At 42.4% G+C, this 15,676-nt stretch overlaps 1 protein-coding gene across 1 annotated transcript in view; it reads left to right on the top strand.

The window, feature by feature from the left end:
• The window catches only part of LOC311054168 (ERC protein 2-like), a gene marked incomplete at both ends in the record, with an annotated part of 344,368 nt that overhangs the window by 174,655 nt on the left and 154,037 nt on the right, over positions 1 to 15,676 (top strand). The window contains one exon of the mRNA XM_084070046.1: positions 14,180 to 14,413. Within this exon, the coding sequence (XP_083926172.1) occupies positions 14,180 to 14,413 (234 nt within the window). The remainder of the gene's footprint in view (positions 1 to 14,179; positions 14,414 to 15,676) is intronic.

Genomic DNA, 15,676 nt, shown 5'->3' with positions numbered 1-15,676 from the left:
TGACAGATACTGTATAGGATGCAGCTAGGGGTCTGCAGGGGATGTTTATAGCTTCAGGCCAATGTTAGTGTAATATCAGCCTTGTATCTAACATTGTATGATACACAGTCCTCTCTGACCTTATCTATTGGCCCCGCGCGGCGCGCTTCATAGCCAAAAAAAAGTCTCCCTTGCTTTAACCCTTTGAGGCCGGGAAGGGAACGCATGTGTGTCATTTTAAGATTTTTTTGGCTATTCAAAAATAGCAGATACACAAGCTCGGTGCCGCGCTACGAGCTCGCAGATCTGCTATTTTTAGAAAAATCTTGAAGATTTGTGCAAATCATTTTTAACTCAAATCTTTGCTTCTGGGGGTCCCTGGAACAAAATGTTTTTAGATAGGAGGGGGGTCCGCGGACAAATACATATTATTTTGGGGGTCCTTGACATGAAAAAAGTTTGAAAACCATTGAAAATATGGCGACATAAGTAAAAAAAAAAAAAGTAAAAATTAAAATAAAAAATGTAGGAAAAAGGATTAAGAAGACATTTGTAAAATCCCCAGAAGCAAAGATTTGAGTTAAAAACTTTCGCTTTAAAAAAGTATATATATACAGTATTCAAACTAAAGATTTGCACACATTTTCACGATTAAAAAACGAGCTTGTAGATCTGCTATTTTTATAGAGCCAAAGAAATCTTAAAAATGACACAGATGCGTTCCCGGTCTTAAAGGGTTAAACAAGATCAGCTGGCCCGCATAGCCTTATACATAAATATTACACGCACAAGTAACAGCATAGCACGCATTCCCCGACGGCGCGTGTTATAGCGGCGAATTGATGACACTTGAATTATTGCTCGGAGTAATTGCGTCGGACTCGACTAACAATGCAGTTCACGCTCCCTCTGTGAGCACCGCTGGGACTTCTTTTTCTTTTTTCTAGTAGAGTTACCTTCCGTAACCCTCATCCTCCTACGAGCGAGCGAGCGTAGCGGACTGAGCCGGTCCCTCTTGTGTGAGACTGGATGAGCTGGGGATATTATCCCATTAAGGCCCAGGAACGCATCTGTGTAATTTTTTTAGATTTGAGCTATAAACATAATTTTTTTAATACTTTGGGGCTATTCAAAAATAGCAGATCTACAAGCTCATAGCGCGGCACCGAGTGCCGCGCTACGAGCTTGTAGATCTGCTATTTATTTTATTACATTTGTGTACATCTTTTAATATCTATATTTTAAAGCAAACATTTGTAAACGTCTCAACAAATGTCTTCATTTTTCAGAACAACTATTGTTGCTATAATATCAGTGGTTCTCAAACTTTTTCGATATCAAGGACCCCCAAAATGATATATATTTTGGCTGCGGACCCCCCATCTCAAAATATGTTTTTCCAGGGACCCCCCAGAAGCAAAGATTTGAGTAAAAAATGTTCGCTTTAAAAAAAATATATATATATATTCAAAGATTTGCACAAACGTTCACGATTTTTTTACAAAAATAGCAGATCTACAAGCTCATAGCGCGGCACCGCGTCGGTGCCGCGCTATGAGCTTGTATATCTGCTATTTTTGAATAGCCAAAAGTATATAAAAATAACGGTTAAAGTGGATCCACAGATGCGTATCCCGGTTTTAACGGGTTATTGGTTGCAAACATGTGGCGTTTGTTGTTTTCTGGCAAGTGTGTGAACGCAGCTGTTCCCCATAAAACCTCACCTCAGCGCTGGTGAGTTAGCGGAGCGCGGGCTGCCGCTAGCTAACAACACAAAAAAAAAAAAGATTAATCGCCTCCCCGGGTCGTCACTGCCTGCCCTGCGGCCATCAGGCTTTTTCTGTAATTTGCCTTAATGTGGGAATATTTTCGCCATTAAAAAAGAAAGCCATTGATTTTTTCCCTGAATTGCAGAGGGAGGGTGAATAAGTCAACACTTTACGGGTAGCGTGGAAAACTTTACTCACCCTCAAATAGCTGGAATCCCGATGCTGGATTCCTGAGACTTTTTGTTGTTGTTGTGGGTTTGCTTGCAAAAGGCACAATGCCCTTAGTGATGTGTTTACGTGTTTACGTTTTTAAGGCCAAGGACCCTCCAGTAGCTGAGAGAGAGAGATGGAAACAGTGGTGGAAAAAGCACTCAAATGTTTTACTTATGTAAAAGTATCCAATACCGCAATGTAAAAGTACAAAGTCAATGTCCGAAATTAAAAATTGACTTGAGTAAAAGTACAAAGGTATTGGTATCAAAATGTACTTGAAGTACCAAAAGTAAAAGTACTAAAACGTTTGAAAATAGCAGATCTACAAGCTCACAACGCGTCGCGATGCGACGCGTTGTGAGCTTGTAGATCTGCTATTTTCAAATAGCCTAGGTATAAAATAGGGCTGAAGTGGTTAATGCATGTTCTATATTGTATCTGCAGTAACTAGTAACTAGTAACTGAAGTTTTCAAATAATTGTAGTGCAGTAAAAGTACAATATTTGCGCCTGAGATGGATAGTGGAGTAGAAGTAAAAGTATAGACAATTGGAAATACTCCAGTAAAGTAAAAGTACCTCAAAATTGTACATAAGTACAGTACTTCCGTAAATGTACTTAGTTACTTTACATCACTGGAGATGAAGCAGCCCCCCCCCCCCACTATATTAAAGTTTAATGTGCATTTTCAGACATTTAAACCCTCAATACTTAGTAAAGTTGGCTCTGTACTTGGTCTGCTCTTTTCCCCCTCTACATCAAGCTTCTTTGCCGAAAGTTGTGAGCTTGTAGATCTGCCATAACCCCCAGGGGTTCCGTATCCCCTGTTGAAGACCCCTGCCTTACAGTACACCAGTGACAACGTGGGGGCATGTGTATTAGTAACACAGTCTCACTCCCAAGAAGGCACATATTGCCTTTTGGTCAGAACCCCAGGAAGGCACTATGTGTCAAAGGCAATATGTGCCTTCTTGGGAGAGAGACTGTGTTGGTATTAGTAGCACTACCTCAAACAAGTAAACCAAATCCATTTCAGATTTTGTTTCTACGTGACCTTTGAACTTCTGTGATTAACCCATTAAGACCTGAGATACGATGCTACAAAATGTCTTCTAAATTCTTCTAAACAGTTTTCTGAAACACTTACTGTATGTTGCTATGATATTATCAGTGGTGCTCAAACTTTTTCATGTCAAGGACCACCCAAAATGATATGTATTGGGCCGCGGACCCCCATCTGAAAATATTTTCAGACCCCCCCCCCAGAAGCAAATATTTGAGTAAAAAAAGTTTGCTTTAAAAAAAAAATGCATTCAAAGATTTGCACACATTTTCACGATTTTTCAAAAATGTCAGATCTACAAGCTCATAGCGTGGCACTCGGTGCCGCGCTACAAGCTTGTATATCTGCTATTTTTGAATAGCAAAGAGTAAAATAATGGTTGCACAGATGCGTTCCCGGCTTTATAACGGGTTAATTTGCGCGGGACATGGTAGTGTTTAGCTCTGTTGTAGCTATGCAGGGGGAAACAAACAGTTGCTAGTGCACATGTTTGACTGGCGCCGCACGCTCAACTCTGCTTGCCTAGTTTACTTACGCGCAGTGTGGTGGAAAGTAACAAAGTACATTTACTCAAATACTGTACTTGAGTACAATTTTGTGGTACTTTCTACTTTACTTTTTTTTCTACTCCACTACATCGCTCATTTTTACTCCCTACAATAATGTGACACCTACAGTAGGCCTATATGTTGGCCGTGAATTGTTCTGTATTTGTATGTAGGAAAAATTACAAAACAAAGCATATGTACTGTATAGGTTATTGTTCTATAATTGCCCTATTACCTATAGCCTACTGCAGTGGTTCAGTGGTCCGGGGACGACCAGTGGTCCTTGAAGGGATTCCAGGTGGTACCCAGCTAAATGATGGATAGTTAGGAACCAAATGCACCCTTATGGGTCTGTAACTCAGAGAGTGTACAAATGGAACCAAATGGACCCTAACGGGTCCATTTGGTTCCATTTGTACACTCTCAGAGTTAAATTAAAATTGATTTTAGAATATAAATTGGGGTCCCAGAGATAGAAATACCATTAAATGGGGGTCTGTAGCCTAATGTATGTGAAACTGGGGGTCCTTGAAATTTAAATGGTTGAAAATCACTGCTATAGAGCCTTAAAAATCTTCTCTTATTGGGGGTCCCTGGCATATCTTTTCAAATGGGGGTCAGCGGGCTAATACGTGTCAATTTGGGGGTCCTTGACATGAAAAGGTTGAAAACCACTGGCCTACTGAATAAAACATTTAAACATAAAAATGTGACACCTTTAGTTTCTGGTTACTTTGGGGAATTTGAAAATAGGCGATCTACAAGCTCAGCTATTCAAAGAAACAAAAGTGTGACAAATTTCCGTAAACATTTAGTACTTTTCCTTTGGTCCTGTACTGTACAGCAGTGCTTCTCAAACTTTTTCATGTCAAGGACCCCCAAATTGACAATTATTAGCCCGCGGACCCCCATTTGAAAAGATAATCCAGGGACCCCCATAAGAGAAGATTTTTTTACGGCTCTAGCAGTGAATCTCAACCATTTTAATTTCAAGGACCCCCAGTTTGACATGCATTAGGGCTACAGACCCCCATTTAATGGCATTTCTATCTATGGGACCCCAATTCATATCGTGAAATCAATGTTAATTTAACTCTGAGAGTGTACAATGACGGGTCCATTTGGTTCCATTTGTACACTCTCAGAGTTACAGACCCATAAGGGTCCATTTGGTTCCTGTCCATCATTTAGCTGGGGACCCCCTGGAACCCCCTCAAGTACCCCTGGGGGTCCCCGGACCCCACTTTGAGAACCAATGCTGTACAGTATGTACTGTATATGTTGATTCCAGTACTTTTGTGCATTTTACTCAAGGTCAAACTTTGAATATCGTCTCTGTCGGGTGGAAACGTCCAAATGTCCAAAACTGTTCATTTTCAGGATTAAAATTCAAAAATAGCATTGAAAAATGTGTTGCGATTTTAGAGCTTGTAGATCTGCTACTTTTGATGCTTTTTTTTGTGACGCTGTAGTTATGATCCAAAACACAAAAAGTATTGAATATGGAGACTGCTCAGACAGCAACAATATAGCCTTTTTACTTGTAACAGAGTTTTTTTTTAAATATTATGGTATTGATACTTTTACTTAACCCATTGATACCTGGAACGCATCTGTGACACTTTAGATTTCTTTGGCTATTCAAAAATAGCAGATATACAAGCTCATAGCGCGGCTATGAGCTTGTAGATCTGCTATTTTTGAAAAATCTTGAAAAAAAATGTTTTTAGATTTTTTTCAAAAAACTCTTAGGATTTTGATTTTTTTTAAAGAATCGCCTCAGGTCTTAAAGGGTTAAGTGGAAAAAACAGAGCCTACTCCTTTCCAACACTGTGTGCGTGTTTGTTAGAAGTGTCAGGCTAAAGAGGGTTGCTGTTCAGGAGTTTACAGGCAAACAGCAGGTCTCTCAGAGGACAGACACAGACAGATGTGAATGTCCACCTCTGCTGCAGATGTTGTGCTGTGACTGCCAGAGGTTAACACTCTGTGTGTGTGTGTGTGTGTGTGTGTGTGTGTGTGTGTGTGTGTGTGTGTGTGTGTGTGTGTGTGTGTGTGTGTGTGTGTGTGTGTGTGTGTGTGTGTGTGTGTGTGTGTGTGTGCGTGTGTGGGGGGGCGGGGGTGTCGGCTATTTTCAGCAAAAGATATTTAATCTTGAGCAAAAGCAGAAAATACACTAGTATAAAGCAGTGCTTCTCAAACTTTTTCATGTCAAGGACCCCCAAATTGACACTTATTAGCCCGTGGACCCCCATTTGAAAAGATATGGCAGGGACCCATACAAGAGAAGATTTTTACGGCTCTAGCAGTGATTCTCAACCATTTTAATTTCAAGGACCCCCAGTTTGACATGTATTTTAGGCTACGGACCCCCATTTAATGGCATCTCTGGGACCCCAATTTATATTGTAAAATCAATGTTAATGTAACTCTGAGAGTGTACAAATGGAACCAAATGGACCCTTACGGGTCCATTTGGTTCCATTTGTACACTCTCAGAGTTACAGACCCATAAGGGTCCATTTGGTTAACTATCCATCATTTAGCTGGGGACCCCCTGGAACTCCCTCAAGGACCCCTGGGGATCCCCGGACCCCACTTTGAGAGCCAATGGTATAAGGCCCTGAGGGACTCCGGTAGAACTCAGGCTTTAGGGTTAAAAATTGCAACAACAAATAAGTAAAAATATTATTATTAAATCTTGATGTCCTCCCAAAAATAGTAATACTAAACGTGTGTGTTTGTACACGTATTTGTGTGTGTGTGTGTGTGTGTGTGTGTGTGTGTGTGTGTGTGTGTGTGTGTGTGTGTGTGTGTGTGTGTGTGTGTGTGGGATGTGTTTTGGCTCAGGTGTGTCCTTGCCCTGAGCCAAGTATAAACTCTTGTCAGAGCGGCTCCGTGAAAACATCCCTAAGTGGATCCATTCCGGACGGCAAGGTGCTCGCTCGCTTTCCGCACGGATTGGGGCATCTGTGTGTGTGTGTGTGTGTGTGTGTGTGTGTGTGTGTGTGTGTGTGTGTGTGTGTGTGTTTGTTTACGTGTGTCTATGAGTCTTGTCTCCACCCAATCAGGGAGGCCTGCCCTGAGGACGTCGAGACGTTGCCCATTTTGATCGTTTAATCAAACAATGTTTAGTTTCTGTTGTGAAAAAGAGAAAAAAAGTCAATTAGTAAGAAATGACCGTTGGCAGATGTGTGTTCCATTCGCTGTGTTGCAACACTCGAGGCGACGCGGCACTCCGTAATGTAACTAAGTACATTTACTCAAGTACCGTACTTTTACTTAACTTGAGTATTTATAATGTGTGACACTTCTACTTCTACTCCACTACATCTCAGATGTTCCCTGGAACAAAACATTTTTACAAACGTCCGCTTTAAAAATATACATATTTAAAGATTTGCAAATGTGTTCGTGATTTAGAAAAAATAAATAGCAGATCTACAAGCTCATAGCGCTAAATTAATCTAAAATGACACAGATGCATCCCCCCGGATTCAATGGGTTAATCCATCGCAAATGTTGAGTTTCTGTCTTGAAAAGAGAAAACGTCAATTAGTAGAAATGACCGTTATTGGCAGTGTCGTCGTGTTCTGTTCTCCGTTTGCAACACTTGAAGGCGACACAACACTTCAGATGTCGTCGCCCAAAACGAGGGCCTCTTTATCGGCCAAGATTGTTTTCCTAGCCGGCAGACTTTTTTTTTTAACCCATTAAGACCTCGGGAACGCATTTCTGTGTCATTTTTAGATTTTCTTTGGCTATGCAAAAATAGCAGATATACAAGCTCATAGCGCGGCACCGAGTGCTGCGCTATGAGCTTGTAGATCTGCTATTTTTGAAAAATCAAGAAAATGTGTGCAAATATTTGAATATATATTTTATAGCGAAAAGTTTTAACTACAATCTTTGCTTCTGGGGGTCCCTGGAACTACATATTTTGAGATGGGGGTCCGCGGCCAAATACATATAATTTTGGGGGTCCTTGACATGAAAAAGCTTGAGAACCACTGATATAGAAACATAGTTTTTTTCTTTTTAAACAGTTAGGATTTAGAAGATATTATTTCGTAGAATCTCCTAGAAAGAAGCAAATATATTTAAAAAAAAGGCGCAGATCTACAAGTTCATAGCGGTGCCGTGATATGAACTTGTATATCTGCTATTTTTTTTATAAGCCCAACACTTATTCTCAACACGACACAAACAATGTGCTTTCCCGCTCTCAACGGGTTAAATGGAACAACTAGAATAATCGCACTATATAAACTGTAAATCCCCTTCTCTCTTTCTGTCGGAACCCGTTTCTTGTTTACGCACAAACCACTTCTGATGCTAGACTAGCCCCATAACTCAGCCTCTGATGAGGGGGGAGAGCGCTGCGTTGGCGAGCAGCAGGCAGACTCTGCGGTCCGCGCAGGGTGTGCGTAATGTGTTTACAAGAGCGCGTGTGTGTGTTGCTAATCACACACCCTGTCACAAACCTGCTCTTTGGAGCCAGTCACTGCCCACAATGCTGTGGTTCTAATTAGCAGAGGGCCAGGAAGAAGGCAGGGCAACTTACTGCTGTGTAGAGCTACATGCCAAGCCCTATGCTAGCTTCTTTAGAGGACGTCTGTGTGTGTGTGTGTGTGTGTGTGTGTGTGTGTGTGTGTGTGTGTGTGTGTGTGTGTGTGTGTGTGTGTGTGTGTGTGTGTGTGTGTGTGTGTGTGTGTGTGTGTGTGTGGGTCTGTGTATATCATTGCTGTTGGGGCAGAAACCTCGTATCTCCATATTCTTAACTTCTTTTTCATAAATGAACACCCTGCTTGATCACTACTCTACAGCGGCACACAAAAGCTTCAAAAGCAGCAGATCTACAAGCTCGAAACGCGTCGCTTCGCGCCGTGTTTCGAGCTTGTAGATCTGCTGCTTTAGCTACTCTAGAATTTGAGTCCTGAAAAGTCACAGTTTTGGAGATGCGTGGCTTCCACGCCGACAGAGACAATATGGTATGTGTATCTACAGTATGTACTGTGTGTGTGTGTGTGTGTGTGCAACACAGTCTCACTCCCAGGAAGGCACTATGTGCCTTCCTGGGAGTGAGACTGTGTTGGTGTGTGTGTACGTACGTACGTGTGTAGTACTGTACTTCAGTAAAAGTACAAAAGTATTGGCATCAACAAATACTAACAGTATCAAAGTAAAAGTACTACAATAAAAAATAATTAAAAAACAGACGGAACACATTGCGACGCGTTGTGAGCTTGTACTGTAGATCTGCTATGTTCGAATAGTCATAAATTTTAGTGTATAAAATAGGGCTTAAGTGTTTAATGTGTATGTTTTGTAATAATAATCTACTGTAAATCGTCAAAGTACTGTAACTCAAGTTTTCAAATAATTGTAGTGGACTGAAAAAACAGACCTCTGAGATGTAGAGGAGTAGAAGTATAAAGTATGAAACAAAATGGAAAATACTCAAGTTAAAAGCATACCTCAAATTTGTACTTTGGCTACAGTGCTAGAGTACATGTACTTTAGTTACTTTACACCACTGATATACCGTACACACACAGACACACCTGTGTGTGTGTGTGTGTGTGTGTGTGTGTGTGTGTGTGTGTGTGTGTGTGTGCGTGTGCACTACTCCCTCATGCCTCATAGAGACAGGTTTTATAATCACATCCTGGTTGCTCTCCCCAAACCCCAAACATCCTCTAGATATTTCACGGAAGGTGGAAAACACCCAGCGCTTATTAGCTGCCTGTGTGTGTGTGTGTGTGTGTGTGTGTGTGTGTGTGTGTGTGTGTGTGTGTGTGTGTGTGTGTGTGTGTGTGTGTGTGTGTGTGTGTGTGTGTGTGTGTGTGTGTGTGTGTGTGTGTGTGTGTGTGTGTGTGTGTGTGTGACTGTGTGTGTGTGTGTTTGTACAGTATTACTATACTTGCGAGGACCAAGTATAGTAGAATTTGAAGAAATATACATTGTGAGGACATTGTGGTCGTCACAAGACAAATGGTTGTTTCATAGTTAAAATAACGATTTTTAGAGATACGTTTACAATTAGAAAAACATTCAGGTCAGGATTAGACATTTAGAGGCTAGGTTTAGGGATTGGAATTAGAGTTAAACATGATTTATACTTAGTTGCACGCCAGTGTCGTGCACCGAAAAATATCTGATCTATAAGCTCGCGACGCGTTGTGAGCTTGTAGCTTCGGGTTGTGAGCTTGCTGTGTTTCGGCTTTAGGCTTACGGTTAAAAATGGCTTCTTTTTTTTTTAAATGGCATTCATAAAATGGCTGTCCTAAAGTGTTGATGTCCTCACAAGTATACTGTAGTAATACAAACCTGTGTGTGTGTGTGTGTGTGTGTGTGTGTGTGTGTGTGTGCGTGTGCGTGTGTGTGTGTGTGTGTGTTCAGCGGAGCCCCCGCTGCGCGGTGCGGGGCTTTGCTAGCTGCGCTCGGTGCCAGGCCTAGTTAGCAGGGAGCACTTTGTCCAATCGCCAGGGGCCTAGAAGCTGCCAATCAACGCGCACCGATGCCACATCGTAAAGCGGGGCTGCCAAGCCCATGCTCCACGCCTAAATAAACACCTGAATAAACACCTTGATAATCACTTCAGCCCTCACCTAAGACACACACACACACACACACACACACACACACAGTAGTCACTCACACGCACACTCACACACACACGTGCACCCGAGACTGCACACACACACTCCTCAGACACAAACATAATTCACACACCGGCATCATTCCTACAGTTCACCTCAATGCGTTTTACCGCATCCCTAATAAAACTGCAGATATATACACAACGTCTAATAGTCCCACACTCATAACGCCAGGTTTTAAAACACACCAAATATGCACCTTACCATCGTCCCTGTCCCGGGGAAAACCTCATATGTCCAAAACGGTTTACTTTTCAGGATTCAAATAAAGAAATAGCAAGAGTAGCAGATCCACCATCTGCTACTTTTTATGCTTTTGTGCAGGGGCGGCGATTTATGCGTAGCGCCAAAACACAAAAAAAAACTAACAAAATTCGCCCAAAAAACGCAAAATTTTGAAAATACAAAATGTGTTTACATTTGACAGTTACAAATGTTTTTCACGGTTTTTCAAAAATAGCAGATCTACAAGCTCATAGCGCGGCACTCGGTGCCGCGCTATGAGCTTGTAGATCTGCTATTTTTTAATAGCCAAAGTGTAAAATAAGTGTGTAGGTTTTTATTCCGGGTTTGTTACCTTTTTTTTTCTCTTTTTAACTTTAATGTGGTTAATTCGGTTAATTTGGTACAAGAAAGTACTCCATGACGCCAAAAAAACGGTGGACGTCGAGAGTGCTGAAACGCGCCGCTCGCCGCTGGGAAGAGGAGAATTCCCGCACGTCTTTACCATAGAAATGCATGGCGGAAAGGCGCCGGGAACGCTGTGGCCGTGTCTTCTCCTTCACGTCATTCGTGAGGATGTTCTCCCCGTGTCTCCTAGGGTAGTTAATAGGCTCTATGCACAGCAGCCATATTGGGAATGAATTGGGCCCCTTCCTTACTTCCTTCACAGGCCTTACCAATGATACTAATTGGCTCTGTTCCATTTTGTGTGGCATAGTGGTTGTCTTATTTTCCATAACTCTGAGAGTGTACAAATGGAACCAAATGGACCCGTAAGGGTCCATTTGGTTCCATTTGTACACTCTCAGAGTTACACACCCACCATATGGGGCCATTTTGGAACCAAAATGTAGTGTTTCTAGTGAGCCAACATGCACAATATCAGCACCCTGACCAGAGCCTTCATTAGTATCATTGGTAACATCTGTGAAGGAAGTAAGAAGAAGCCCAATTTCATTCCAATATGGCTGCTGTGCATAGAGCCTATACCCTCACAAAAACATGTAGTATTGCTGGTCGGTATAACGCCTCCCCCATGACAGCCGGGGGGCGCCTGATGGAGGGGAAAGGAACTGGTTGGAATAACTGGTGTTCCTTCCATGAGCTACGTCCTACCGGGGAAACCCCCCCTCTGTCAGGTGATAAGAAGGTCAGTTGGCTCTCATGCATTGAAGGAGGCATGAGCTCGGCCCTGGACTCCCTCGGCTGGTTGGGGGGAGTGTAGCGTCCAGGATCACTTAGAAAATTGGCACCGGGTGAAAAAAGGGTTTAAAAATCGTGGGATAAAAAATGTATTAAAACAAAAAGAAAGGCGCTGGCCGCTCGAAAACAAATGCTTTCTGTCGACATGGTCCCTAAATCTGCTCCTCTTGTCTCTCACTCTCTCTCTCTCTCTCTCAACTTCCTCTCTTGCCTCTCGGTTCCGTTTGGCCAGTCGTCCTACCATGTGCCTGCTATTATTTATGAAGGTATTATTTATGCTGGGACTTTTATGAGTTTGTCTTTGACTTAGCAACGTGGACGGCTAGCACAGAAAACCCGCTGTGCTCTGCCAAACCGACAGCCTTTTTAACCCATTGAGACCGGGAACGCATCTGTGTCATTTTTAGATTTCTTTGGCTATATGAAAATAGCAGATCTACAAGTATATCTGCTATTTTTTTGAAAAATCGTGAAAATGTGTTCAAATGTTTAGTTTGAATATATATATATGCTTTTTTAAAACGAAAGTTTTTAACTCAAATCTTTGCTTCTGGGGATTTTTACTTTTTACTTTTTTTACTTATGTTGCTATATTATCAATGGTTTTCTATCTTTTTTCTTGTCAAGGACCCCCAAAATAATATGTATTTGTCTAATATATAATAATAATATTTTGTTCCAGGGACCACCAGAAGCAAAGATTTGAGTTAAAAATGTATATAAAAGATTTGCACACATTTTCACGATTTTTCCAAAAAATAGCAGATATACAAGCTCGTAGCACGGCACTCGGTGCCGCGCTACGAGCTTGTATATCTGCTATTTTTTAATAGCCAAAGAAATCTTAAAATGACGCATGTGTGTCCCTTCCCGGCCTCAAAGGGTTAAAAAAAAAAAATGAGAGCGAGGAGCAACTGCAATCGGGCATCGGTTGACAATCTTTGTGTTCTTGGACGACGAATAAGGTGAAACGTTGAAAGTTGATGTTGCCAGACTTTTCTTTTTCCCCGTCAGGCCGTAGCCTGTAGGCCCCACTGGCCACTAAGTGGTCTCTGTCGGGGGTAAACCTCTTATATCCAAAACTGTTACTTTCAGGATTCAAATTAGATAATAGGCTCTATGCACAGCAGCCATAGTATCACTTCCTTCACAGGTATTACCAATGATACTAATGAAGGCTCTGTTCCATTTAGTGTAGCACAGTGGTTTCCACGACCCACAAATAGAACCAAATGGACCCTTACGGGTCCATTTGGTTCCATTTGTACACTCTCAGAGTTACACTCCTGTAAGGGGCCATTTGGAAGCCCATGAGGGTCCCTGCCTGGACCCCAACTTTAGACCCACTGGTGAAACAGAGTGTTTCCAGTGAGCCAACATGCACAATATCAGCACCCTGACTCTGTTTGACCAGAATGGAACAGAGTCTTCATTAGTATTGGTAACACCTGTGAATGTCTTCATAATATGGCTGCTGTGAATAGAGCCTATTGCAGAAGTTGCAGATCGAAACGCGGCGAGAAGTGCCGCGTTTCGAGCTTGCAGATCTGCTACTGTTTAGTTACAACATTTCAAGTTGCAAGTTAATATTTTATAAGTGTGTGTTTTGTTCAAAGAAAGTCTGTATTTTCTGTAATTGGGTGTGGTCACTTTAAGAACAGAATCTATCAGTAGTCACGTGACCAGTAGCATGTCATGTGATCACCTGTAACCAGGAAGTAAATTCAGTTTAGCACATGGCTGAGCACAGAGAGGCTGTGTATTTCATCTGTGATAAATCCAGCAACATCTCCCTACATCGTAGCCGTTTGATAGCATCGTGGTTTCACCTTCCTTGAATGTTAGTAAACCTGTGGATATGGAACAACTGTCTTCAGAGTCTTAATGTAAAGGAGGAGTTTATCTGACTGTCAAGATATCTAGCATTTGTATTGAGGACAGTACAGCTAGCTACTTTTGTTGTATTTCGTGTGATGCTGTAGTGTTACGAAAAAACACAAAAAGTTAGAGATATGGAGAAAAGAGGTTTCTGCCCGACAACAATATAATCCTGTGTATCCTATATATATATCAGTGGTTCTCAAACTTTTTCATGTCAAGGACCCCCAAATTGACACTTATTAGCCCGCGGACCCCCATTTGAAAAGATATGCCAGGGACCCCCTTAAGAGAAGATGTTTACGTCTCTAGCAGTGATTTTCAACCATTTAAATTTCAAGGACCCCCAGTTTGACATGCATTAGGGCTACGGACCCCCATTTAATGGCATTTATATCTCTGGGACCCCAATTCATATTGTAAAATCTATGTTAATTTAACTCAGAGTTACAGACCCATAAGGGTCCATTTGGTTCCATTTGTACACTCAGAGTTAGTCCCATAAGGGTCCATTTGGTTCCTATCCATCATTTAGCTGGCGACCCCCTGGAACCACCTCAAGTACCCCTGGGGGTCCCCGGACCCCACTTTGAGAACCAACGCTATATATAAACCCCTTGTCTCTCGTCCCCTCTCTCTCTCTCAGGAGCGTGTGATCGAGAACCTGCGTGAGATGAAGGCGCGGGAGGAGCGGGCTCGCCTGGAGGAGATGGAGCAGATGAGGAGGGAGAACCAGGAGCTGAGGGAGCAGCTGGCGTCCCTGGGCCAGCCCCAGAACCTGTCCCAGAGCCAGGGGCCCCCCACCAACCCCCTCGGCGGCCATGGGGGGGCCCCCCTCGGCACCGGTCTCAGCCCCGGCAGCCACAGGCCCGACGGAGAGGTCAGCAATTCTTCGATTTTTTAAAAAATTGACACGATTCTAACCGATTATGCCAGAGGTCTTCAACAGGGGGTCCGTGACCCCTTGGGGGTCCTCAGAGTTACTACAGGGGGTCCGCCAAATCTTTGTGTGATTTTCACATTAACCACTTCAACCAAGCATCCCTATTCTGAGGAGAACTTTAGCCAAAAATAGCAGATCTACAAGTGCGCGAGGCGTTGTGCCCTTGTAGATCTGCTATTTTCGGCAACGTGGTTTTAGTATAGGGGGGGAAAAAGAGCAGGCTAAGTACAGAGTGAAAGGTCAGGGTTACTAAGTATTGTTTAAGTGCATGGTTAAATGTCTGGAAATACACATTAACATGAATCCAACATGATAGTGCTCTGAAACAAGTCTATGAAGCTGCCTATGAAATCTATGAAAAAACAAATATTTTATACAATATGTAATGGGGGTCCTTGCTTTATCTCGCTCTCAGCCAAGGGGTCCTTGGCCTGAAAACGTTGAAGACCCCTGGATTGTGCATTATAGTTGTGATAAACTCAAATCACTGCGATCAGGTGATCACCGTGACAGGCCTATGTAGGACAAAAAAAAAAAAAGTTAGGTTCAACCCCCTCAAACCCCCCCCACCCGCCCCGCCGCCCGTACGGGAAAGGTCAGAGAGTTCCCTGAGCTTCTTCTTTATAGGCCCACACTGTGTGTGTCTCCTTTGAAGAGCCATGCATCCCCGGGAGGACGTCCTGTATTGACTCTGAGAATCAACAAACACAGCCTGGTCAGAAGGAGACGAGGATGCGCCGCGGTGACACATGCACTCAAAGGGTCAAGACTTACAGTAATACAAGCCTCTTAACCCATTCAAACCGGGAACACATCTCTGTCATTTTAACCCATTGAGACCTGAAGCCAATTCTACACGTCTCCTAAATCTCAACAGTTTTCTGAAAAACGTATTTTTCTATATCAGTGGTGCTAAATCTTTTTCATGTCAAGGACCCCCAAAATTATATGTATTTGGCCGCGGACCCCCATCAAAACATTTTGTTCCAGGGACCCCCCAGAAGCAAAGATTTGAGTTAAAAATGTTCGCTTTAAAAATATATATATATTCAAAGATTTGCACACATTTTCACGATTTTTCAAAAATAGCAGATCTACAAGCTCATAGCGCGGCACTCGGTGCCGCGCTATGAGCTTGTATATCTGCTATTTTTGAATAGCCCAAAGTGTAAAATAATACTTTTTAGCTCAAATCTAAAA

The sequence above is a fragment of the Gymnoscopelus microlampas genome (genome assembly GCF_963454915.1).
Source record: "Gymnoscopelus microlampas genome assembly, chromosome: 10".
Lineage (NCBI taxonomy): Eukaryota > Metazoa > Chordata > Actinopteri > Myctophiformes > Myctophidae > Gymnoscopelus > Gymnoscopelus microlampas.
This window is presented reverse-complemented; position numbering and strand designations above follow the sequence as displayed.